At 39.8% G+C, this 25,938-nt stretch overlaps 1 protein-coding gene across 2 annotated transcripts; it reads left to right on the forward strand.

Moving 5' to 3' along the window:
• The first annotated feature begins 2,500 nt into the window (after positions 1-2,500).
• PRRC1 (proline rich coiled-coil 1) lies at positions 2,501-25,938 on the forward strand. Of its 2 annotated transcripts, none has more exons than XM_063180059.1 (9): positions 2,501-2,624; positions 8,628-8,751; positions 11,722-12,117; positions 13,527-13,684; positions 15,855-15,957; positions 18,984-19,147; positions 20,565-20,668; positions 22,821-22,923; positions 24,417-25,938. In XM_063180059.1, exons 2-9 carry the CDS (start codon positions 8,649-8,651, stop codon positions 24,624-24,626), a joined length of 1,341 nt encoding a protein of 446 aa, XP_063036129.1. In that variant the 5' UTR covers positions 2,501-2,624; positions 8,628-8,648; the 3' UTR covers positions 24,627-25,938. The 2 variants fall into 2 exon arrangements, with proteins under 2 accessions (XP_063036129.1, XP_063036131.1); XM_063180061.1 differs by lacking the exon at positions 2,501-2,624 and adding an exon at positions 2,721-2,844.

Genomic DNA, 25,938 nt, shown 5'->3' on the forward strand with positions numbered 1-25,938 from the left:
TCCAGAGAAGTGCCACAAGATGGCCGCCACCTCGTGGCAGCCGCTGTGGCACCACAAAATGGCTGCCACCTCATGGCAGAGGCTTCTCCTCCCCAGAATCCTTTCCTTCCAGCACTACCCCCTGATCCTGCCTTTTCCCTGTCCTCTTCTCCCGCATCAAGGCTGAAGATGTTTTTTGTCACTGGAGTAACAGAGTTTTGGGAAAGTGAGAGATCACAGAAAAGCTTCAGCTTTTGTTCATCACTTACACTTCCTCTTAATTCTTTGTGAAAAATGCATGTATTTTATGATTAGCTTTTTGCAAATACTAAAATGAGTATTATACGTGTTGTGTTAGAAAATAATGCTATATTAATTTTCTGAAGTACTGTGTTAAATATAGTTTTAGGTTATAAACATTGTTAAAATATGAACTATGCTATGTAAGATGCTTTGTTTAAAAGAAAGGATTTGCAGTGAGATAGCAGCCACAGGACACCTAAATCTTCCAGAGAAAAAGAATTTATTGCCTTCTTATTGGAAGAAACTAACTTCTTCCCACCTCGAAGGCACTGTTATGATTAGAGGGAAGAAGTTGATGAAGACCAGACAGAATCCTGTGTTTGAATGAAATTTATGCATCATGTATGAAGTGTATGAATATGCAGCGGTCTATTTTTCTTCTTAAGGATTAATCCTTTGTTAACATGTGTCCTTTTTGGGGGCTCGTGATGCCCAGAAAAAGGCACCCGGACGTCCGTAACTCTTTGCTTTTATTGTCTTGTATTGTCTTAATTCAATGTGTCCAAATTGTTATTACTCTAATTGTGTTACTATTTTTTTAACCATTTTACTACTATTAAACTTTTAAAAATTTTAGAAACAAGTGATTGGCGTTTTTCATCTTCTTGTTTCTCTAATATTTTTAAATTATTGCTGCTTGTTTTCTTTTTATGTACTCCTTAACAAAGCATACCATTAAATCATTGGTCACAATTAAATAGCTCATCCTTCCTATTGACACAAAGCAACGTGCATCAACATATTTGGCAAACAGTTACAAAAAACCTGAAGGCATATATTTCTTCTGCTTCTCTAGCTGCAAATATCCCCTGCTTATCTCTATTCTCTTGGTTAACACCCTTGGTCTTGTTCTTTCCAATGGGTGCTTCCAACTAGCTTGTTTTACCACAGTCTATAGGAACAAAAGACTGCTGTTGGTTCCAGCAGACATTTCCAGGCACACACAGCATGAGAGTACACTGATTCTAGAGGCGCTTCACTCACAGCATCCCTCTAACAATGAATGCTAAATTAATAACTACATCTGGGTGCATATTGAAGAGCTGCACACTTCAACTGATAAACCATTTGGATTCGAACATAAGAATTCTGACAGTATTTTGCTGTGTATTTCTCTCTGAGAGAGTGTACAAATTTATTCTCCATCAGGATACAGCTTCAAGGGTGTATTGCAGGCTCACATACTCTGCTGTTTTACCAGCAAAATGTAAAATACCATAGCTGAGGACATTTTTTATCACTGGAACAGCACAGTTTTGGGAAAGTCAAGAGGGCACAAAAAATCTTCAGCTTTTGTTGCTCACTTAAATTTCCTCTTATTTCTCAATCCTTAAATTCTACTGGGAAATGCAGATACCACAAGAAGAAAAAACCATCTCTTGAAAAAAATATTGAAATCTGTCTAATCTGAAAGTACTTGGCTTTGCTAAATTTCTCTTAATAGCATATGCAGATTCAACGGGAAGTGTATCTGTTGAGTCTTATTTTTCAGGCCTTAACTGAGATACACTCCAAATTCCTGCATTAGCTGCAATAGGAGCCTAATGGAGCGTCAAGCCTGCAAGGCTTAATTAATCATGTAATTTTTTCTTCTTTTGTAAGCAGGGATGAAACATCAGAGGGGCTATTCAGGTCCATAGTGCTGCTAGTGCCCCGGGGGCCCAGAGGCCGATGGCCCCGGGGCTGTGCCGGCCGTGGGGCGGCAGCAGGAGCGGGGCAGGGCCCGTCCCTGCTGAGGCCGCACCTCGAGGGCTGCGGCACCTGCGGGCCCTCACACGGGCAATGGAGGGGCTGCGGCGTGGCCAGGGAAGGGAACGGAGCTGGGAAGGGAACGGAGCCCCAGGAGAGGCTGAGAGAGCTGGTCACAGGCTCCACTCCATAACCTCAGAAGCCTTTCCCATCCTAATTCGCTCTGTGAACCCAAATCACTTCAATGGAGACGTACTTCAAATCTCTACAATTAGTGATCTACCCAGGATGCCCGATTACGTCTTAAGGCTGTCCTTGTAAGGCTAAGATCTAAGGGCACTACGTAATTCAGACGCGCATTACGCCCACACCGCTCCCTCAGTCGCCAACGTGGCGCTGCCGAGATCCCGCCCGCCCCGCCGCTTTTATATGCGTGCGGAGCGAACCAAGCTGAGGGCGCAAGACGGGGGTGCGACCCCCCCGCGAGGGGCCGTTGGACCCGGCCGTGAGAGACGTGGCATGGCGCGGGGCCGGCGGCGCGCAGGATGCTGGGAGTTGAAGTCTAAGGCGGCGCCGGCTGCGGCCTCCTTCCGTGTATCTCTGGGACGGGAAAGGCCGGGAAGAGACAACACGGGACGGGGGGATCTGTCTCGGTGAGGGCGCTTTTGGCGGCGGGAGGAGGCGCCGCGTTGTGGACCCGTGGTTCCCGGCGGCGGGGAGGAGCGGCCGGAGGGCTGGGCCGGGCGGTGCCGGGGCCCGGAGCGGCTGCGGGAGGTGCGGGGTTCGCTCCTCGTGTTTTGACCCGGCGCGTCCTTGCAGGGCTGCGGCGGCTCCTGCGCTCCGAGAGCTGCCAGCGCTGAGGCTCGCTGTGAGGTGAGGGTCGGGGAGCAGCACTGCGCAGAATTCCCGGTGCCATTTATCCCGGGGATTCCTTGGGTCGCCGGTGCCATCCTGCTCCTGCGTCAGGCCGGGTTTCCTCCTGCGTGGAGAGTGTGGGTGCCGGGTTGTTCGGAGCCTCGGGGCACCGAATTCCAGCCCCGCGGAATCCCATTCCAGCGGGGAATGGGAATGCTGGTCCTGGTAAAACGCCTGCGGGTTCATCCTCACTTTTGTTAATGCCGGAGGGAAGTGGTGCTTCAGGAGCCTTACTGCTTCATTGTGGTGTGTCTGGAGGCATAATTTGCTCTTTGTATGATTTATTTCGTTTTATTATCGGAAAAAACCCCCCGCATTATTTCTTTGTGGAGAATAGCTCTGAAAGTGCTGGAGCTGTTGCATCATGCCCTGTGATATGCATACTCTGGAAAAATGATGGGAGCAAGCTGTTGGAATGGGCTGGGTCTGTCTGTTTCTTTGGTGCTGTTATTTCACGGTGCTGTGCAGTTCAAGACCTAGCTGTGCTGCAGCCATCACTGGTGTGTGAGGTTTTGAGAGGGTTTTGTGACACTGAAATATTTGACAGCAAAGGGAGGAGGCAGGGGGGTGTAGTTTGCTGCAAATCCTGAGGATTGGCAGTGGCGTGAAAATGTGAAATAATTGACATTCTAATGAGTCTGATGAGGTCAGGCAGCCTTTGGAAAAACGGAGCTTGCTGGGTTTATGTGTCTGTGGACTATGCCAGCACTAGTGACAAGGGAAGGCCAACAGCCCTTGCTGTCATGCCTGATGTTTCCAGCTGTCCTGGCGTGTGTTAGGTCTCAAGCACAGTGGTGAAAAGGCTTCTTTGGGGTTTCTTTTAAGGTGAAAAAGTTATGCGGGTGCTGCGGTTAACATAATTTATGTGGTGAATATGGAATCACAGAATGGTTTGGGTTGGAAGGGACCTTGAAGATAATTTTGTTCCATCCCCTGCCACGGGCAGGGACACTTTCCACTATCCCAGGTTACTCCGAGCCCTGTCCAGCCTGGCCTTGGACACTGCCAGGGATCCAGTGGAAGCCTCAGCTTCTCTGGGCACCCTGTGCTGGGGCCTCACCACCCTCACAGTCAAGGATTTCTTCCTAATACCTGACCTAAACCTACTCTCTTTTAGTGTGAATGTTTTTCACTCTTTACTGATAGTTCAATACATCAGATTCTGCATTAAGCTATACCACGAAACATGTAAACTGGCACATTGCAGTTATTTCATTTGTGGATTTTCTAGTTTGTGTCACATCTTTGAAGCGCCCATGTTAACTTGGAAGAAGCACAACTTGAACAGAGCCCCGAAATAATAAGTGCACAGTACTGTTTACCTGGTGCAATCAGCTTCACTGTGAATTGGGAGGAAAGTTGACTTAGCTTCAGTTTCCTCCTCTAAGGCCTTAATCGTGAAAAGATACTTGCCACCTCAGTTTCCAGTCAAGGGATCGCCTCACACCCAGGTACGTTGTTCGAGGTGTGACATCAGTAAAGAGCCCGAACTCTCACAAATCAGGTACAGGAGAGTTTTGGGGGGGTTGGTCTCTTGGGGGTTTTCCTTGCGTTGTTTATCCCCTCTCCTGATTACCTCTCTTTAAGACTTTGGACTTTGGAACTAGTCGTTCACACGAGGTGATTAAACTGATGGCCTCTTTGTGCACTGTCTTTGCACAGAGAAAAGTGATCTCCGTAGTGCTCTCCCTTTCTAAAGTGAGAAAAAAAAAAAACAAACACCCAAAAAAAAAAAAAAAAAAAAACCAACCCAAAAACCGACCACGAGGAACTTTTCAGATGAAAGTTTTAAATGAACTCAGAGTCCAGTTCTGGTTTGGTTTCATTTTTTGAAGAGTGTTGCCATTTGTTTGGTGTTTAGCTGCACCTCATTCTGCACAGTTGTCAGCGTGTGCTTAGCGACAAGCAGTGCCTGCAGCATGTGAAAACTTAATTAAAAGTTATGCCTAGTATGATTAAAGTCAAAACGTTTAGTGGCATTTCAATTTAGTGTTCCAGCTTAGTGGTTATGTTTCATTTTAGGCTCTATTTAGAGAGCAGTTTCCTCTCTTAGTGTGCCTAAATATATTGTGGTTTATTTTTGTGGGTTTTGAGGGGGTTTGTATTTTGTTTTGGTTTGGTTTTTTGTTTGGGATTTTTGCTTTTTTTTACTAGCAGGAGCACTTACCGAAACAGAAGAAGGGATCAATTAAAGATGACTGAAAATACACCTCATTATAAACTCTGAAGTATAGCTGATTCTAGATGATGTGTTTTTATCCACATGAAATTTGCTAATCTCCCATTTGTAGGTAATCTTACCATTAGCTGTGAATGTCTGTATTTTAGAGTAATAACGTGAAGAATGCTTTTGAAGCGTGGTTAAGTCGTTAAGATGATTGCAAAATATTAGCACAAATGCAATTACTTTCTATTAAAATAAAGTGAAAAGATTAATAACTTGCCATTCTAGTCTCTAAATCAAATTATTTACTTCCTGCTTTTAGCACAAGCCCTGTTAAAAATTTCAGTCAGAGTTGTAGTCTGGTTTTGTGTTCAGTATACACAGCCTAATTACCTAGTTTGAGAACTAGGTTAATGGCTGAGATTTTGTTTTAGATTAATGGATGAGGTTCAGCTGGTGAGAATCAGTAGAAATAGTTCTAGAGACGGATTTTGTGGGTGTACTGTAATTCCTTTGTGTAATATGAGGATTTAGCATCATCCTTATAGTGTCTTCATTGTACTGAAAAAGGTTTTTTTTTTTTAAAAAATAATTGGTCAAACAGAATTCATGCTTCTACTTCCTAAAGGGTTTGTTTTAAGGATGACTGATCACTGTAAATACATTTTTCCTGTATTTCTCATCACCTTATCCCCACTTTTTCATTTCCTTATAAAAACAAACCAGGATTTCCTTCTAGGAAGACGTGGCGTTATCGAATTTGCAGTTTCTGGTCACGGATCACTAGATGGCAGTACTGAAATTGTTTTCACCTAAATTCCATGTGCTTCACTTTCCCCGCCTCTGGGTTTCTCCTTTGCCTCTTCAGTTTGGTAAACCAAAATGTTCCAGTTTGCAAGAAGGCACAAAAATCAGTTCCTTGAGAAGTTGGGCTGAGTTTCCAGGTGCTCCCTGTTGCAAATTGTGTGTTTGTGGCTTGGATTATGTGGAGTTATTATTATAGATTTGGGGTTTTTTCTCAAGTCACTGAAAAGACAGTCCTTAAGGAATTGCAGGCTCGTCCTGCTGGGAAACTTTTTCCATGCATCTCCCATGAGGGAAGTTGGGAACCCCCTCTGGGATTTTCGTTGAGGACTGAACACTGCTAATGGATTTCTTGGGTCCTTTTCCCCATGGTTTTCCCCTTCCACCCATTCCTCTCACACTGCTGGGTTTGGGTATGCCAGTTATGTTCATGAATATCCTGTAGGATCATTTCAATAGTCTGTGGTGCTGGGTTATTTCAACATTGTGAGCTATTAGCTTTAAGTTACCCTTTGTGCTTTCTGCTTTCCTTTTGCCTATTCCTGTGTCTGGTCTTTGCCCTTATTTTTTTTTTTTTCTTTAAATTATTTACTTTTTTCATAATGCAGTACCTGCAGATCACAGGTGGATCCTGTTGAAAAATCACTGTACAGAAAAAAATATCACTGCCTGTTTGTGCAGGCTCCATATTAGTCAAGACATGGTTGAAGTCAGATTCATATGGGATTTTTATCGTATTTCAGCAGCTGACGTGATTTTTTGCACATTTGGAATTATTATTTCTGTCCTTAATCTTTCCTATTGTGAAGTTAATAGCAAAAAACAGCTACAGAGTTATTTATATTTCTACTAATTCCTGATTTTTCCGGACATCAGGTGGCTTTTTGGGGTGTTGCTCGCTCTCCCATCCCCCAGCACCACCACTGTAATAGATTGATGAAAATTTGAAAAACCCTTGCACAGAGTTTTTGGAAAGTTGCTCTGTGGAACTTTACCAGTAATTCTGCATGGCCACAGAATTTATTTTAAGTAGTAAGCACCTCTCACCAGCTTTTAATCATGGAATTGGGTGAAATCAAGCAGCAGATTGGAAGAGCCTCAAAAAAATGTTTCTAGGTTTTGGTCAGTGATTAATTTAATTGCACAGTGGAAAATTCTTTCATCCTTTGCAGTGTATAACTGGAAGAATAACTTAAGAAATACCTCTGTGCAGAGGAATGTAAACTGATTAAAAGACAAAAATCATAAATTGCAAGTTCCTGCCCTTAGTAAAGTTAAATGGAAGCGTGTGCATTTCTTTTTTATGGGATGATGGGATGTACTTTGCAAGGACAGTCTGTTCCCCACCAGGCAGCTACTGACCCTTTCATCCCATCTGAAGAGAAGCCTGTAAGTGAATTAGAGATGCTCAGAACCCAAAATCCATCTGTCATAAGAATTTGTTGAAGAGTGCTGCACATAAGCCACGTTGACTTGCTTTCCATGGCTGGGCTGAAGCATTTAATCCTGAATCACTTAATGCAGATCATACTAATTTGGCAGAGGGTCTGTGGCTTCTGCTGTGTGATTTTGATGCTCTCATTTCTTTTGGGAACTCTTCCTCCACTTGTCAAGACTGACATTGATGTCCTGCTCTCTGGATTTTTCAGTTTGGTAATAATAGTAATTTTTCCTTCACATTAAACTGAGAGTTGTATGTACCTTTGAAACAACGATGAGAGAATGAGGAATTTTTACTTTTGTTTTTTAAACAGAGGAAAGCCCCTGTGCCTTTGTAAGTGGAGCTCTTTTTTATATATATGTGAGAATTTTTATTCAACATACTATCTACGCCTTTGAATTCTGAAAGGGAATAAGCTGGCAGTCTTCAGTAGCCACTGATGTAATGGATGTGGTGGAAAATGTCTTGAGCCTATCTGTTTTTTATATAGATAATTACTTTATACAAGACTGTCATTTCAGTGAAAGTTCCTTAAGGACTGCTGCCTCAAGGAATGGTACAGGTAATTTACCAGGCTTGTGAAGAAGCAGGACTTTTTGTAAGCTGCTGCTGCAATGAAGCATGGAAATTCTCCTGGTGTTCATGAAAATCCTAATTTTTCCACTTTTCTAAGACCTTTTACATTAATACTCTTAAGTTAATTTTTTTAGAAGTAGTACGTCTTAAAGGTTTATTCAAATATGTCAGAAGATTCTTCTGGCCTTCTAAATAAAAACCAAAGCCTTCAATTACTTCTGCTTCTGTTTACATCAACAGAGAAGTGTGGTGTATGGATTTTACAGGAATTGGCTGTACTGGAAAACTTGGTGTCAGTGTAATTTTAATCATGCTGGAAGTAACAGGTTGTGGTTTGCATTATTACAGCTCAACAATGCTGCAGAATTGTTCCCTGTAGTTAAGTTTTTCTTGCAATGGGGTATGGGGTTTATGATGTGTAATTATTTCTGTATGATTATTCCTCCAAGTACCACCAGTATATTTTGGAAGCAGTAGCTGGACAGGCACAGTAAGAATTTTAGAAAGAGTCTGGGAGTTTGAGGTATAATCAAAGTGCTAAAAATAAAGGCAAGATACAGGAGAAGGGGGACAAACTGGATAATTTTGTACTTGAGATAAGTCAGTGTTTTTCTGTTTTTTCCCCTAGAGTTGGTATTTGAACTACCTGCTCTGTCCAGCAATGTGAATAACTGCGTTGTGGCCTTTGTGTTTGAACTGAAAATCTTTTCCCTTATTTCTGAAGACACTTTATGTGTTTTTTTTTCCCCCTCACAGCATTTTTGTAGTTGAAGGAAGATGATGGAAGAGAGTGGCATAGAGACGACTCCGCCCGGCACGCCCCCTCCGAGCGCAGCCGGGGACGCTGCTGCTGCTGCTGCCGCCGCGCCTGTCACCTTAGGTGATGATAATAAATAATAAACCTTTACTCGGGCTTTTGAAGCACTACAGAACCAGCTGCAATCAGCATAATTGCAGTTCTCTTCTCCAGGATAATTGGAAGCATTTAAATTGTTTCTTAATCGTGGAAGTGGGCTCCTTATCTGTAACGCGTCTGGTATCGCGCAGAATAATTTTAGCTTTTTTTTTTTTTATGTTCTTGAAAGTCTTGTAGGAAGTGATGTGGATGCACTTGTAGTTTTTAAGGATGCAAGGCTAGGGAAATAATACCTTTTATTATAGACCATAGTTAGATGAGCAGCATAGAAGGGAGTTAAAACAGATTTACAGGGGATAGTGGTAAACCTGAATAATCACTTGTGTTTTAATGCTGGTAGAATCCCAGAATGGTTTGGGTGGAAAAGGCCTTGAAGACCATTTTGTCCCACCTGTGCCATGGCAGGGACACCTCCCACTGTCCCAGTGTCCAGCCTGGCCTTGGGCACTGCCAGGGATGCAGGGGCAGCCCCAGCTGCTCTGGGAATTCCATCCCAGCCCCTGCCCACCCTGCCAGGGAACAATTCTTGTTAATAACTGCCCTAAATAATCCAGTTTAACGCCATTCCCCCTGTCCTGTCACTCCACCTCTTTGCACAAAGTCCCTCCAGCTCTCTTGCAGCCCCTTTAGGTACTGGAAAGGTGCTTTAAGGTCTCACTTGTGAGGGGTAATCAGAGTGATTTCTCTGATTTTTCTCAAGATTCTGAACACCACATTTGAATACCAGATACTGAATTTTTTGGCAGATGTGACATTGTTAAATCAGACTTGTGCGGTATGTTTTGTCAGATGCCAAAGGAGGAATATTCTCACAAGATCTCAGCCTATAGCACTAAATTAGTTGTATAACAAAAGCAATTTTCTAGAATTAAAACTGTGGAAATGTAACCTATGATGGTGCAGTTGCTTTAGCTAGCATGAAAATGGATTCTGGAGTAGGCTTGCAGAGATGTTAGCACACATGAAATGTATTCACTGCCTCATTCATACACAGGCAAAGAAACCAGAGCCAGAAGTGCATGAATTGTGGTACAGGATGTCATCAATAAAGTTAATTTTATAGAAATGGTCTTTAAATAGTACGTCTTTGGCAGTATTTTCTACTTACACAGGGAGAAACCATGAAAGATCTAATTTTTTTTTTTTATGGGGCAGAGGTTTGCTGGCCACCAGTGGCAAGGTCTGTTAAAAGAGTTGTTGAAATTAATGTGGACATTAACTTTTTTTAACGAAAAGTCTCAGATTTGCTGAGACTAGTTGATATTTTCAACTACTACCTGGTTGATGTTATAAAAAAAAAAATGCACTCATAACTTGTCCCATCCAGGTAAAGGTGACATTTCAACAAGGAGTGATGCAGGAAGTACTTTTATAAGAATGTCATGTTTCTGAGAAACTATTTCCAAAACTGATATTTGGAAATAACTTCCATCATTATTCATTCCTGCAGCCAAAACCAATGCAAGTGTTGCATAAAAACTGTCAGATCTGTAGACATCAACCTGCAAAGATAATTTCCTGACCTGTGTGAACATCTTCCAAACTGTTTCTGTGGGATTTGAACACACTCAAAATAAAAAATTTTTAAAAATTTATAAAATTAAAAATAAAATTAAAATACAAAAATGCAGCATGTTCATCTTGCAAGGGGAAGATGAAAGTTTGCCAGCTAAATTGCAAGGAAATGCATGGTTTATGGGTGTAAGTGGGAAATTAATAGCATGGTACAGCAAACACAGCCAACAAAGCAATTCCTCCATATGGATCTGTGTAAGGTGTTTTTTTCAGCTCTTAAACCCAAGCATCAGAATAGTCTGAATGTAGAAGCAGACCTTTAAATTCCTGCACACCATGAGGTGTTAAACCAAGCTGTAAAAATTGCTGAGGTTCTTCAGTTGCACTGCTCAACCTAGAAAGTTACTGTCGATGATTGTGTTATATAGTATGTTAAGCATTATTAAAGAACTATATTATTATATTGATAGTATATTATCAAAACAATTTCCAGTGCAAAGAGAAAATATTTTGTACTCTTGACAATTTTTTTTTTCATTTGTCTTTATCTCATAATTTTGAAATTTTTGTTGTGAATGTTTTGTAATATATATGACATACTGAACAGTGGTACATGTAAACAATATAGAAGTAGATTTTACGTGGGGGAATGGATGCTCTTTTTTTTTTCTTTTTTTACTGATGTGTGTGTGTGACCAAGTTTCGAGACCATGGCATTAGTGTGAATTGCACATCATTTGACTGTGCTGTTTAGGCTGAGGCCAGTGAGATGCTTAAGCTGATTCAGCATGTTGCTGCCATCAAAAAAGGCAATTTCTGTTTTTCTGACCTCATTTCCTGCCTTGATTGGCTGTAGACAGGAAAATTGGCTTATCCAAGGATCAGCTGAAACAGGGAAAGAGGGATCAGGGAGGTAAGTGCCAGAGAAGAGAGAGCTGCCTGAGGTTCAGTCCATTTTCCAGTGCCACACCTCTAAATCTGATATTAGGAGTGTGTGTTTTATTCCTGAGGAGGAGCACTTCCTGCATCCTCAGCTGATGCAGCAGTCCCTCGGGAATAACAGAGCTAGCTTGAAATTTCTGAGGCAGGTTTCAGCTGCTGTGAATTCAGTAGTCAAATGCTGACTTGTCTTTTTAAGCTAATGACCATTAGGGTCATGCAGGAAGAGATGTGTCCTACAAGATGCTGTCACCAGGGATTAAGTGCCATTGGTGCTGTGTGAAAACTCAGGCAGAAGTTTCAAATTCACTTCAAATGAAAAAAAAAAACCTGACTGGTTAAAAATTATTTGTGAAGTGTATATAACTGAACAAAATATATAACTGAAGTGTCTGAACAAAATATATAACTGAATCGCTGAGATTAAGGCTTCTAAATTTTTTTCTCTCTTTTTTTTTTTTCCCCTCGTATTTTTTGTAGCTTTTTCCAGCCCCCTCGCCACACCAAGCATGCCATCTTCTCCTGCCTACTCACCCCCCTTGCCAGCTGGAGTGTCCCCAGCTCCTCCGCCCATGATGACCTCGGCCTCTCTTCCACTTGTGCCTTCTGCCACCGTTTCTACAATTGCGCCTCCCCAGAGCCCTGTCCCACCCCCTGCTGCCCCTGCAGCCTTCAGCACCCCCGTGTCCCAGTTCTCTGCTGCTCCTCCTCTTCCTCCTCTGAGCTCTGCTGCTGGCCCTGGCCTTGCTGCACCTCCCACTGGTCCCCCCATTTCAGGGTTTTCCATTTCTTCCACCTATGATATCACCAGAGGTCACGCTGGCCGAGCACCTCAGAGCCCACTGATGCCTTCATTCTCTGCACCTCCAGTCACAGGTAACTGTTTACTGCTGAGGATCTCCTTGGTTGCTTATTATTCTTTTGGGTATACTTAATTAATTAGTTGTACTTAGAAGGGATAATACTCTTAATTAATTAGCTCTACTCAAAAGAAGGCATAATCGCTTTTAAAATACAGTCATGGTCCAGGACAGAGTCTGCTTTAAGTTATGGTGGCATTCAGGTTCACAGGAAAATCTTTTGTTTGAGGACTTTTATTTTTGTTACCTTGCACACCAAAGGCCAGCTTTTCTTCAGCTCAGAGAGCCACCCTCAACTTTTTTTTTATTCTTGAAGCTACTGTAGGAAGTGATGTGGATGCACTTGTATTTTTTAAGGACGCAAGGCTAGGGAAATAATACCTTCCATTATAGACCATAGTTAGATGAGCAGCATAGAAGGGAGTTAAAACAGATTTACAGGGGATAGTAGTAAACCTGAATAATCACTTGTGTTTTAATACTGGTAGAATCCCAGAATGGTTTGGGTGGAAAAGGCCTTGAAGACCATTTTGTCCCACCTGTTTCCCCAGAATGACAATAAACTCATAATTTTCAGGGTTTTGTTCTGAAAATCTGTCTCTTGACAAGCTGTCACATGACACCAGCTTCTGCATTTTTTTTTTTTTTGTTTGCAGCCACAAAATTGCATTGGGATAGCTAAAAATACATAATAATACATGCCTTCCATGCAGGCAGTTGCTGTGGTTGCTGAACTGATGTAATTTTCAGCTTGTGGAGTGGAAACTTCTCAGCTGTAGTTGGGCCAAGCTTTTATTATTACTGGTGATATCTCTTTTAAGTAGTCTGTATTAGGAGGATGTTTAAAAACAGCTATCAGTTGTGCAGCATAAAATAAAAATAACTCTCAGTTAAGGCTAGTGTTGGAAAATCCGTTAAAATAAGCTTGAGTAATGGGGCAAAGGCTCTGACTTTATTTTTCTACTGTTTTAGTTTGTTTTGTTTTCCAAATACGTAAAGCTTCCGTCCTTTTTCTACTACTATTGATTTCCAGCACGTGGTGTTAGAAAATTTACTTTTCCTATTGTATGAAAACATTCCTGTGCCTTTGTTCAGTGACTAACACTTGTCCCTCTCTTTACTGAGAGTTTATTCTGAAAATTTGAGTACAGTAAAAAGAACAGCTTTTAAATTAGTGTGATAAGAGAAAGAATAATTGTTTAACTTTGTACATAATGTGCAAGCAGTCTCAGTTTTCTTAGCAGATATGATTGCATTCATTAGATCTGCTAGCCTTTGACAAGCAGAATTGTTCTTGTGCCTCCAAGAAATGAGATGAATTTGCCTGGAATTGTTTTATTCTTCCTGCTATTTTCCTCTTAAACAATTGCATGTTGCTTCAATATAACAAATTAAACCCTTGTATTTTATATTTCTCTCTTACAGGTGTTTTGGCAGATCCCATTACTCAACAGGCAACTTTCTCTTCATCTTTGTCTCCTGGGGCTGGTTCTGCAATCACTTTTCCCGAGGAGCATGAAGATCCCAGGGTATCTACTGCCCAGAGTGCAGCACCTGCTGGAGGAATCTGGGGGTTTATAAAGGTAGGGGTTTTTCTGTTGCCTTCGTGAGGAATTACCAACTTGTACTGACTATAGGAAGACTTGTTGCACTCTTTTAAGTGCATGCTACTATAAGTAATTTCTTTTTCCAGCCTCATGTGCAAGATGGCTGTTTTTAATAGTGCTGTTTGCTGAAACTATGCTTTTACCTTTTCTCTGTATAGAAGAGAGGGGACTCACAAATGCAGGTGTTCTAGGTTAGTTTTGATTGCTGTGATACGAACTTGTGATAGAGCCTGTTCAATATGGATATGTTCTTAAATCAGACAAAATTCTAGAGCCCTTTAAGTCCTGAAGGGTGTTTTTTACTCCACAAAGACTATGCAGAATGTAGAATGTATGTAGAAAAAGAGAAGTCTGTTTTACCTTACCTGAATGCTTTGCATATCCCATCTATAACTTCCTAATTAACTGAGTTGGATTCCTGTGGGATGCAAGTCATGTTTGTTCTATAACAATCAAGTTATATTTTGTCTTTTTTCAAGGACAGACAAGCTACCTATGTTTTCAATCACAAAGAAGCATCTAAGGTATTTTGTAAGATTAGTCTGCTAGAAGGCATGGAATGCACAGTGCAGAACAGATTCTCCTTGTGTTGCCATCTAATCAGACAGAGGAAATAAGCAGTAACATCAGCTAGTGGAATTTCATTAGCCTGTAAACTCTCTGGAGCTGTAAGAGATGCTACACTTAAGTGGCATCATGAAGATTGTAGCAAGAAGCTTTGAGGGCTATACATCGACACTGTCTTCAAGAGCAGCACCACATTTTGTCCTTAGGAACAATAAAGAAAATTATTGTCCCAGTGCCCTTGAAAAATTTTGGTTTTCAATCCCTTTTAAGCTTGAAAACCTGGCAGAAGAAGTTGTGTGTGACATGGCAGACTGAACCCTCCATCTCTCCAGTGATACAGCCTTAAAGAGAAAGATTAACTCTCCATCAGTACACTGAGAGCACAGTGTCGTGCTGCCATTTTCAGGAAGAAATGTCTTCTCATGATCATAAAAAACACATTTTCCTTCTTCCTTTAAGTAACAGTGTTTTCCTTTCAGTCCTTATATTCCTCCTAATATTTGCAGTGGGTGGCAGTGTTCTAGAAGAGAACGTTTTACTTGTAACATGATTCTTTAGCCCTTCTTGGAGTCCCAGAGCTTTCCATTGCAAATTAATTGAAAAGCCAGTCTCATCCACAATTTAGTGCTGCCACTAGGATCCAGAAGGTGTTCTGTTTCTGTTTATAGAGCGGGTCTATGTTACTGACTCCAGTAAAAAGATTTTGGTTGAAGTATCAAGCATTCCATGTGCTCTGTGTGTTCAGTAACCGCTGCTTGAGAATTTCTTCAGTGAAAGAATGAGGAATCATTAGTTATACTGAAACTGTCGAGTTCATGATGTATGAAGTAAGCTCACATCAGACTATGTGCTTTTTAAAGGTGAGCCGGAATCTGGGACATGTGATAATTTTTACAGAAATGCATCCTGAATTTCCTGTTGAGGAGCTCATGCAGTAGTTGCCACACTTTTCTTTATTTCTGTTGTTGAAGTAATTTGATATACCCTTTTTCCTCTGGTGTTGTTAAGAAATCATACACCGTCCTTTCAGATTTCCTTCAAGCTCATTAATACTGCAAACTGTGTCAATCTAAAATTGACAAATTAATGGTCTGGAATCAAATGGGACTGTTTCAGTTTCTTCAAAGATGCTGAGCAGTCCCATTGCAGTTCCAAGACTAATTTCCACATAATTGTTGCGATAACCTAATGTTTGGGATTTGTATAAAAATACGGATTATTTCACCCTCTTTGTGCTAGGCAGATAAACACATAAAGGCATCCTCCACAGGGAGAAGCAGTCTCAGTGTTCAGGAACCATCTGTATAATGACTTTATGTTACTTAGGCAGGCAGGATGCTACCTGGAGAAGCACTGCCTGGCTTTGCAAGGGCTGTTTCTGCATTACTGAGGTAGTAACAGAAAAGCCATACACTGATAAGTGTTATCCTGCAGTGTTTGTGCTGAGTAATGCACAGCAGATGTTACAGAGCAGCTTAATATTTTGGTTATATTATATGTAACATTTTGAATTTCTTGAGGAGAAAAATAAAAAACCAACCCAGGAAAATAATATGGAAATATATTTGCTTAAATTTAGGGTGTAGCTGAGAATCCCATGGTGAAGTCTGTTCTTGATAAAACCAAGCATTCAGTGGAGACCATGATCACAACGCTGGATCCTGGCATGGTTCCATATATCAGTAAGTGTTTATGATAAACCATTAAGTATTGCCTGTAAATCCTGGAGAAGCTACTACAAAAGCCATTACTTGTACACTTGAAGTGTAAAAGCATTTCAGTTACAGATTGAAAATGAACAGGAAAGAAAATCTTTGCGTTACTCACATTTCTTATGTTACTGGCGGACACTGCATGTCACATGTAGGTGACCTGAAAGTAAAATAAGCAAGCAAAAGGCACCAGTTGTCCAGGCTGGTGGTTTGTTTTTGTTTTTTTTGGCATGGCTTTTTTTCTCCTAATAGTCTGATAAGCAGGCTATTAGTCCTCCCTCCTAGGTGTGCCAGTACTGACTTTGTTCTGCCTATGACAAAAGCTGGTCAGGAAACACCTAAGACTGAGAAGAAACCATTAAAATGATTTTTTTATAATTTTGTTTTCCTGAGGTTTTTTTTTTTTCAGCTGAACCTTTTAGGTGACCCAGCTAACTACTGCTGCACTTTTGTACTAGTGCAGAGGACAGGGGAAGATGACTTAATTATTGAGTAGTAGTTAATTCTCTTACATTTAAGGGAAAATCTCCCAACAGCTGTCTAGGGAGGAGGGAGTGGGAATAAAACTAGTGAGGCCAGCCAGCAATGCCTTCTAAAGGTATTTGAGAAGAGTAGCAGGATGCAGGGCAAAGCTACAGTAAAGGTTGATTTGACAAAGTGTATTTAAGGTTTCTATTGCAGTCATCACTGTTCTTTTTTAGAAACAGGATCTGTTGGTATCCTGGATAGTTTGGCCCAGTGTTTATTGACAGAACAGCTTTATCTGGAGGAGGAAGTAATATGAATAAAATGCTTGGTTTGTAGGATTTAGGTTGAGTATATTAAGTCAGTAGTTACCTCTAAACTCTCTACAGTTCTGGAAGGGGGAGTATCTGTATGTATCTTGGCCATTTATGTACTGCATTATTTTTGTAGTTTCAGGTTGTGAAAAAGGAGCAGAGGTTTGTAAACTTAGCCTGTACTTCCTTGTAGAAATGTATTCTACAAAAACAGCCCCACTTCTCTCTGCTCTCCCTCCATTACTGCAATGCCAAGGAATTTCATGTTCCTCATTGCCAAAACCTGAAATTACCAAAGCTTCTGGATGAGGTGGTTGAAATTTTCTTTTTTTTCTCCCTCATCTGAACAAACAGTATTTCTGTAATCTCTTTCTTGAAAAGAGCTGAACTGTTTTCATTGGCACATGGTGAAAGTGTTATCTGAGCTGCACTCCTGGAACAGACAATTTCTATCTAGACAGGAAATGGTCACCTCATAAGCATCAACAACAGTACTTTTACAACAAAAGACAGCAGGGAATCTTAAATTAAATAAGGAACTGTAATTTCAGTTTATAATGCACAAAGTACAATGAAATTTCACATTCAGGTGTCAGAGCTAAACTTGATACAAGAGTTCTGCCCCTGAATTTACCAGGGTGCATCTAGTTCTTACATTATTGGTTTCCATTTTACTAGATTTTGTCACAAATGGTTTCTTTTAACCCATGTAGTATCTTTTTTTCAGTTCTGTAGTATCTCTGATGAAAAAAAATAGATGGCTTTGATATTTGATGATCCATAATACAAAAGAACATATTCTGTATTCTGCAACCAGACATGAGGCACATTTGCCATTCTTAAAACTGTTAGGTAGTAATTTGCTAGATATGTTATGGATTAGTTTTTAACTTCATTAAAAGCTGTTGAACAGTATTTCTGTTCCTGAGCAGTCAGGCAAGGCTAACTTCAGTAAAAGCCTGCAGTCAATTTTAAGCACTTGTTTAATTATGTTAAATTGATTTATATCAAGAAGGAATCAATGAAAAAAGATACTCTCAATTATTTTTAGTCCAATAGTTGCACAGCATTTAAAACAATTGCTCCAAGTTCAGTGATCTGTACACCTAATTCCAATCAGCAAAGCAATTGATAAATAAAATGATAAAAAATTACCTTAAACCCCACAAATAGTAGGTTTTACTAAAAGGTTCTACCCTATCTGGTGATTATTCATAAAAATAAGATGATTCCTGTAACTGAGGTCTGCTGAGCCAAAAAGTTAATTGTTTTTTCATTAAAATTAGGCTTTGGGTTTACCCTTATCAGTGAAGGAACTTTTCTTGAATCAGGATAAATACTGCAAACTCTGTAAGCTTGTGTGGTTGATGTATTTTATTTAGGCAGCTCTCTCTGATGTCATATTCCATGTTTGAGGAACGATTTATCTGTTCTTGAGAAAGCTTCTCACAGCAGGGATGAGTTTTATTGCGTGTTTCTGCACAATAAAAGTGATCCAGCTGTGACAGACAGATGTGAGGTGTGATTGAGTCTTCTGTGGTAGTTTTAGATTTCTTTTCATTCATGAGTTCTTTTGTTTCATTCTGAAAAAGTTTAGTGAAAGCTCATGCTTCTTTATGGAAAGAAATGTTTGGAACTCTGTACAACCTACAGGAAATGTTTGGAACTCTGTACAAGCTTTTTGGTTCCATAGGTATTTAAAATCTAAAAAGAGCAATAAAATGACACTGAAGTTCACATTCCAAGGACAGCTAAAAAGTAATGGGAGCCTTTCTTTTAAATCTTGTGTAATTTGGCAGCCTCTCACTGGATTTTATGACCTGCATCAGTGTTCTTCAACCCATTCATGAGGGTTTGCAGTATTCCTTGATGCTTCACAGGACACCAAAACATCCTTGGAAAAGGATGTCTTTGAGTTATTTTCCTAAAGCTCTGTGAATTGTCATCTTGAATGAGTGGTATGTTCTTTTTTTGGGTGCTGAACCTGAAAATAGATCAGTTCCTGCTGCCTGTTTTTCCCCTTTGTATCCGTTAGTTATTCATCTGAATTTCAGTTCCTAACTTAAGTGAGTTCTGCTTCATGGAAGAATTATTGTCCAGTGCGTGACAAAGAGAAGAAGCAGCTGGAGAAGGTGTAGAACTGTGTTTGAACTATACTGCCATGGGAAGGAGAAATATTCCATTTCTTACAGATCACTTTACAAAATTATTTTGCAGGAACTGGGGGAGAGCTGGACATAGTGGTCACTTCCAATAAAGAGGTGAAAGTTGCAGCAATTCGGGATGCTTTCCAAGAAGTCTTTGGGATGGCTGTTGTGACTGGAGAGGCTGCACAGTCCAACATTGCACCACAGCCTGTGGGCTATGCTGCAGGCTTAAAGGTAAGTTGATATGTAGTAGTAGCAAAGAGAAATTCACCCAAAATTATCTCATTTTCTGAAAAGTGAAGGTCAGTTTCTGGGATAGGTAAACATTTTCTTTGGGGATTTTTTTTGGTGTTTTCGTTTTTTGTTATTGTTTGTTCATTGAGGTGGTTTTTCTTTGGTTTTTTTGTTTGTTTTGTTTGGTTTTTGCTTTGTTTTGTCCAGGCTTGATGGGTTTTTTTGTTGATTCATTGGTCTTGTTATTTTATGGGTTAAGGGGTTTGGCGTTTTTTTGTCTTTTTTTCCTCAGTTTGGATCATTAGATCTAAAGCTCTCTTTGAAATATTTTCAAGATTTCTTGCAAACATATTTGCAGCAAGTGAAGAGTACCTATGTCAGTGTATGATGCCATTTATGTCAGTTTCATTGTACTGTCACTGATTGCCATCACATCTTGCATATGTCGGGCTATTACTGTGGCTTCCAAGTATATTAGGCATTTTTTGAATATATTACCAGCATATCATGTTGGAAATGTTAGAAATTAAAAGTCTCCAAGATTGATTTTTCTCCCCACTGATTCTGTAGATCAAAGACAATTTGATTAACACTTGATCTTTCTGAACAGATCTGTGTTCTCTTTGAAAAATAAGAATTCCCTGGGCAGCCTTGCAAATTGCTGTGCTGCCCCAGAGGAGGGGTTAGCAAAGGTTGTTTCACCAGTTCAGGCCAATGAGTGAAAATCCTGAAAACAGCTGTTTCAAACTCTATTAACTAAATGTAAGCAAAAATTCATGAAAAAGGAAGGCTTTCCCCCGACTGTTGTGGCAGTGTTTGCAGACTAAAGCCTGTCCTCATAGCAGTGTATTATCTGATTCAATTTTATATTAAGATAAAGCAAAACAATGTGCGTGTTCCTTTATTTATCTCCTGCAGTGTATTGTATATTTCTGTTACAACTTCAGAGTGATAACAGTTTTCAGGGGAATAATTCCTGTGTGTTAGTTGGATATGTAACACAACAAATGGATTCTTTCCCTTGCTCTTACAAAGCTGGTCCAAAGCTCTTAAACACCCTAAACCCAAGAAGTTTTAAGTGGTAGAAATGTCAAAGTAACACAAATATACACTGATGCTTTAAGTGAGAGTTAAAACCATCAAAGGTTAGGAATTGTTGTCACAGATTAGGAATTCTTTGCATGCTACCCTGGGTATTTTTCTTGGAATGCAAAAAAACCTAAAAAAATTTAATTAGCTTTATCATAGGTTTTTGTTGCTGTTTGGGATTCCTGGCCTTTCCTTAGTTTGGGTTGTTGGGTTTTTTTCCCATAGAGTCATTTAGAAAAGTGTGTTCTGGGGTTCTTTTGGGGTTGATCTGCAAGCTCAGCACTAAGCTGTGGCTCAGTTTTGTCTAACAGCTTGTGTTGCCACTCAGGGAGCCCAGGAGAGGATAGACAGCCTGCGCCGGACAGGAGTCATCCACGAGAAGCAGCCTGCTGTGTCAGTGGAAAACTTCATCGAGGAGCTGCTTCCTGACAAGTGAGAGCCTTGCATTTGTCCCAGGAGGGTGGGGACACGTTGTGGGGACACCTTGTAAGGAGCTGGTGGCAGTTTGGGAGGGAGAGGGAGAAGGAGAAGGAGAAAGACAGAGAAGGAGAAAGAAGGAGAATAAGGAGAAAGAAGAGGAGAATTAAGGAGAATAAAGAGAATGATAAGGAGAAAGAGAATAAGGAGAAGGAGAAAGAAGGAGAAAGAGAATGAGAATAAGGAGAATGAGAAGGAGAAAGGAGGAGAAAGAGAATAAGGAGAATAAGGAGAATGAGGAAGAAGGAGAATAGGAAGGAGAAAGAGAATAAGGAGAATGAGGAAGAAGGAGGAGAAGAGAATAAGGAGAATGAGGAAGAAGGAGGAGAAGAGAATAAGGAGAATGAGGAAGAAGGAGGAGAAGAGAATAAGGAGAATGAGAAAGAGGAGAATGAGAAGAGAAAGAAGGAGAAGGAGAATGAGAAGGAGAAAGAGAATAAGGAGAAGGAGAATGAGAAGGAGAAAGAGAGTAGGGAGAAGAGAAAGAAGGAGAAGGAGAATGAGAAGGAAAAAGAGAATAAAGAGAATGAGAAGGAGAAAGAGAATAAGGAGAATGAGAAAGAAGCAGAAGATTTGTCTGAAGTATCTTGGCAGGCGTGGTTTTGGTGATGACGTTCAGCTTTTTGTCCAGGCTTCTTGAAACCTTAATATAATGAAGTCCTTGTCAGATTTTGTAGATTGACAATGTAAAAAAATTGAAGTGAGCTGAAAAAATTAAGGAGTGGTAAAATTTGGAATTTGGCTAATAGTTTGTGCATTGGGGTGTGCATCCTCCCTTCTCTCTCTGAAATTGTATCAGAAGAGATATTGGGAGATATTTGGCATTTAGAACAAAATGATTTTATCAAATAATGTATTTTCTGTTTTCTTTTCACTGAGAATGTATTATTGCATCTAATTTGCACTGCGCAGACACAAAAATTCTGTTTCAAAATGCTTTGCAACTTGATTTTGTAACATTGTTTGACTGGCAGTTCTTGAAGCAGCTTTATAAGTAAATGCCAAGACATTAGGGACAATGCTGTGTTTTTGTTAATACAAACTTACATAGTTTTCTTCCAGTGTTGACCATGCTTCTACATGTCCAAAGGAGAGGAGTTTCAAGTAACTACCCACACTAGTAATAATATATGTCATAGTTAATCCTCTTTGAAAAGACAGTAAAATGTCTAAATCAGACTAGATGGAAATAAATGCTAAACAAAAATTAAAACTTCTTCCTACTCCTATTTACTTTAGAAAATTCCTCATTTATATTTCACTAAAAATACTAAATGAAAAATATAGCAAAAGGAGAGTATCTGTCCAAAACATAAATAAAAGCCCATCACATGGATAAAAATGCAAACATTAGAAGACAAGAAAATACCAGCAACTTCATTATTAATTGGAAGCAAGTTATATTTAGCCATGAGGCTTTCTCAGCTGCCTTTAATAGTTGCCAGTCAAAGCATCCCAGTGCTCTGCTCCCTGCTAAAAAGATGATGGAACTGCTTCTTCCTGTCTGGCTCCACTAAACTCTTACCGTGAGGCTTATGTGGTCCAGACAGGCAGAAATGTTTCCCTGAATAAATAATTTTAATTATTGCTGTAGCATTAGACTTTCCAAAAAAATCTTCTGAATGTAGAACATGAATGATAAATAGACAGTTTTCTTTAAAATTGTTAGGGGAGGTTATTTTAATGAGAAATGTTCTTTGAAAGATCGAATGAAAACTCTGTCAGAATACCTGTGGCCAAGGGATTGTGTTTGCCCACACACCCACCCCTCCAGCTCTCTTTTTTTTCTTTGATTTGTAAGTTTCATGAAATTTATATTTCTGTGTATTTTATGCGTTTTACTTGCATATACATGCACTATTATGAGAGATGGATGGATGGATGGATGGATGGATGGATGGATGGATGGATGGATGGATGGATGGATGGATGGATGAAAAGTGACATATGCAAATTTCACTTGCAAAATACCATAACAGTTTGATGAGTTTCATTATTAAATTATTACTGCAGCTGTAATAGGACTTGTAAAATGTTCATAATTCAACTTTTAGCATGTTGGTTTTCACCAGTACTCAGAAAAAAAACAATTTGCACATCACTGCAGGTGGTTTGACATTGGATGTCTGATTATTGAGGATCCAATTCATGGAATTCACCTGGAAGCATTCACCCAAGCAACACCAGTGCCTTTGCAATATGTTCAGCAGGTGAGAACATATTTTCAGTTTTTCAGTTTTCTTACCAATTAACAGCTAAGACATAAGACTGAAGTTTTCATTTTAGTTTTGATGTTAGTTCTTACTAGAAGTTATTACACTTAAATGTTTTCATTTATGGAATAAGGATATTTTTGCATCATGTTTATGAATTATTTATTAATATTTTTGCAGAATATTTTTGCATCATGTTAATGAATTAATCTTTAGACATTTATAGTAAAGCTTTTCTTAGTCAAGAGTCTCATTCTGCAATATCTGTCACTTTGGATATTTGCAATATCTGTCACAAGTTTTACTCTTCTATTTAAGAAGAAATACTAACCAAGCAGGCAGCATGCTTTACTCTCTGAAAATTCATTCCTAAAAACAAAGTATTCCCATTTTCCAGGTCAATACTTGGACTTAAGTCCTCTGAACACAGAGTCCTACCTGAAAGACAAGACTGATTTCAAATGTGCAATTTTGGCAAAGACTTACAATTCTGAAATCAGAATATTTAAATATTGAAAATACCATGTTTCATTTGAGTGAAAATAATGGAATGAGCTGCAGTAGTGTGCAGTTCTGAAATACCACCAAAAGAAGTTTTTCTGGAGGTGGTTTATTTTTTTTTGGGCACAGACTGGGAATTACTCCAGTCACTGCATGTTGCCTGACAGCAGATATGAGTCATTCTTCAGTTAACTCTGGCCTGAAAATTCTTTTAAAATAAATGTTTCCATGAAGAATTTATAACCAGAACTGTTTGGGGTTTGATCCTGAGGATGTTGTTTTGGGTGAGCAAGCAGTAACTTTGGGGCTTTTTTCAGTAGCACAATTTCTGAATAGCTGAAATTTGTGTGGTGGTGTTCACAGGGGCTCCAGGACGATGGAAGAGATGAGAACTTTACTCCATGTTTCAGAAGGCTGATTTATTATTTTATAATATATATTGTGTTAAAAGAAAATGATATATTAAAACTATACTAAAAGGAGACAAGAACCTTGACTCCATGTTTCAGAAGGCTGAGTTATTATTTTATAATATATATTGTGTTAAAAGAAAATGATATATTAAAACTGTACTAAAAGAATGGAAGAAATTATTTCATCAGAAGGCAAGCAAGGAATAGAAAGGAATAGAATAATAATAAAATCTTGTGACTGACCAGAGACTCCGAGCCAGCTGACTGTGATTGGCCATTAATTAGAAACAACCACACGAGACCAATCACAGATGCACATGTTGCATTTCACAGCAGCAGATAATTACTGTTTCTCTTTTCCTCTGAGGACTCTCAGCTTCTCAGGAGAAAAATCCTAGCAAACGTATTTTTCATAAAATATGTCTGTGACAAATTTGCTTCTCACACCCTTTAATTTTCCACATAGGTCTGTTGATACAAGAATGATTCTTGCAAAATCCGCTTAAATCCAACAGCAGACGCAAATCTACCAATCCAGACTGTTTCAGTAACCAGTTGTCAAACTTTCACACGCAGGCCAAGAGCCTGACCCCTCAGGACTACAGCCTGAGGTGGTCGGGGCTGCTGGTGACGGTGGGCGAGGTGCTGGAGAAGAGCGTGCTGAACGCGAGCCGCACGGACTGGCACGCCGTGTTCACGGGCATGTCCCGCCGCCAGATGATCTACAGCGCGGCCAAGGCCCTGGCAGGCATGTACAAGCAGCAGCTGCCGCCCAGGACCGTGTGACAGCAGGGACACCCTCACGCCGGGAACGCGGGTTTGGTTCTCGTGGAAGCCCCGCGTTCCCGTGCTCAGCAACGCAAGATTTGTGATTTCGACTCTAAACCGTCTCTGCCTGTTGAGAAGTGAAGGTGATTGCCAGGAGTGGAAGTGAGCAATTGCAGTTTTTAGCTAATGTGTGATCTCCCATATGATTCATAAAACAAACGTGTATTTATGACTGCTACAGGCAGCATTGCAGTTTTTTAACTGGAATGTGCTGTGGTGTGACACCTTACCAGCCATTTGCTGAGACAGTTAGTTAGTATTCTTTCTAAAGGGGATATTTGTTTAGCTATTTCTATTATATTAGTAATATAAACATGTTCACAGCATAACATGTACGTTATATATGGATTTCAATCCTGAGAGAGTACCTTCTGTATTACATGTGGTTTTTGGGGCATGTGTTTAGGGGATACTTACCACCTCCTTGGGTTGGTGTCTGTATGTAGTTCTCAGGAGTGATGCCAAGTAGTGTCTACAGCACCTAAGAGTGAGCTGCTGAAGAAGAGCACAAATCCATGCCCTTGTTAGTTGAAGTCGTTGCTAAATAATTCTGAATTTTCATTTTCTATGCTGCTTTTTATGTAACAGTAATTGAATTCGTGGCCAGCTGAAGAACCACAGACACAATTTCAAGTTGCTTCAGTGGGTTTTAGATCAGGTACTGCTCTCCCCACATGAAATCATCTCAGCAGTTTCAATAACATGATTTACTCCAGTGCTTCCAGACATCATCTGTTATATGTAATTATGTAATTTTTTTCTATGTATTTACAGTTGTCAGTAATTTGATTATGGAAAACGGTCATGTGTGTATCACTTGCTTTGCTATTCTGAGTTTTCTAAACACTTTTAAGTCTAAAGCTTTCATGATGTCATGAGTTCACTGTTTCTCATGTAAGTTTTGAGTGGTGTCTGATTTTTTTTTTTTTTTTTGGTGGCTATAAATATCTTCCATCCACACTCACACAATCTTAAATCTTTACTTAGAAATATGGAAGTAATTGTGAAGAAATATTTTGGTAATACTTTTTTAAGAAACAAAGAATAAACAAATACTTTTTGTTTGCCTTAAAGAAGCAGTTTTTCAGCTTGTATTGCTCAGCCTTTACCTTTCTTAGATGCTTTCAAAGAACATTTTGTATACAGTATACTGTTAAGCCAGCTCATATTTGTACCCAGTGAAAGCCTGTCTATTTCCAAGTAATATATTTGGCCTTAATTGGCTTACTCTGTAAAGCAGTTGAATAAATGTTTTCCCTAGAGAATTGCA

Source organism: Melospiza melodia, chromosome Z (genome assembly GCF_035770615.1).
Source record: "Melospiza melodia melodia isolate bMelMel2 chromosome Z, bMelMel2.pri, whole genome shotgun sequence".
Classification (NCBI taxonomy): domain Eukaryota; kingdom Metazoa; phylum Chordata; class Aves; order Passeriformes; family Passerellidae; genus Melospiza; species Melospiza melodia.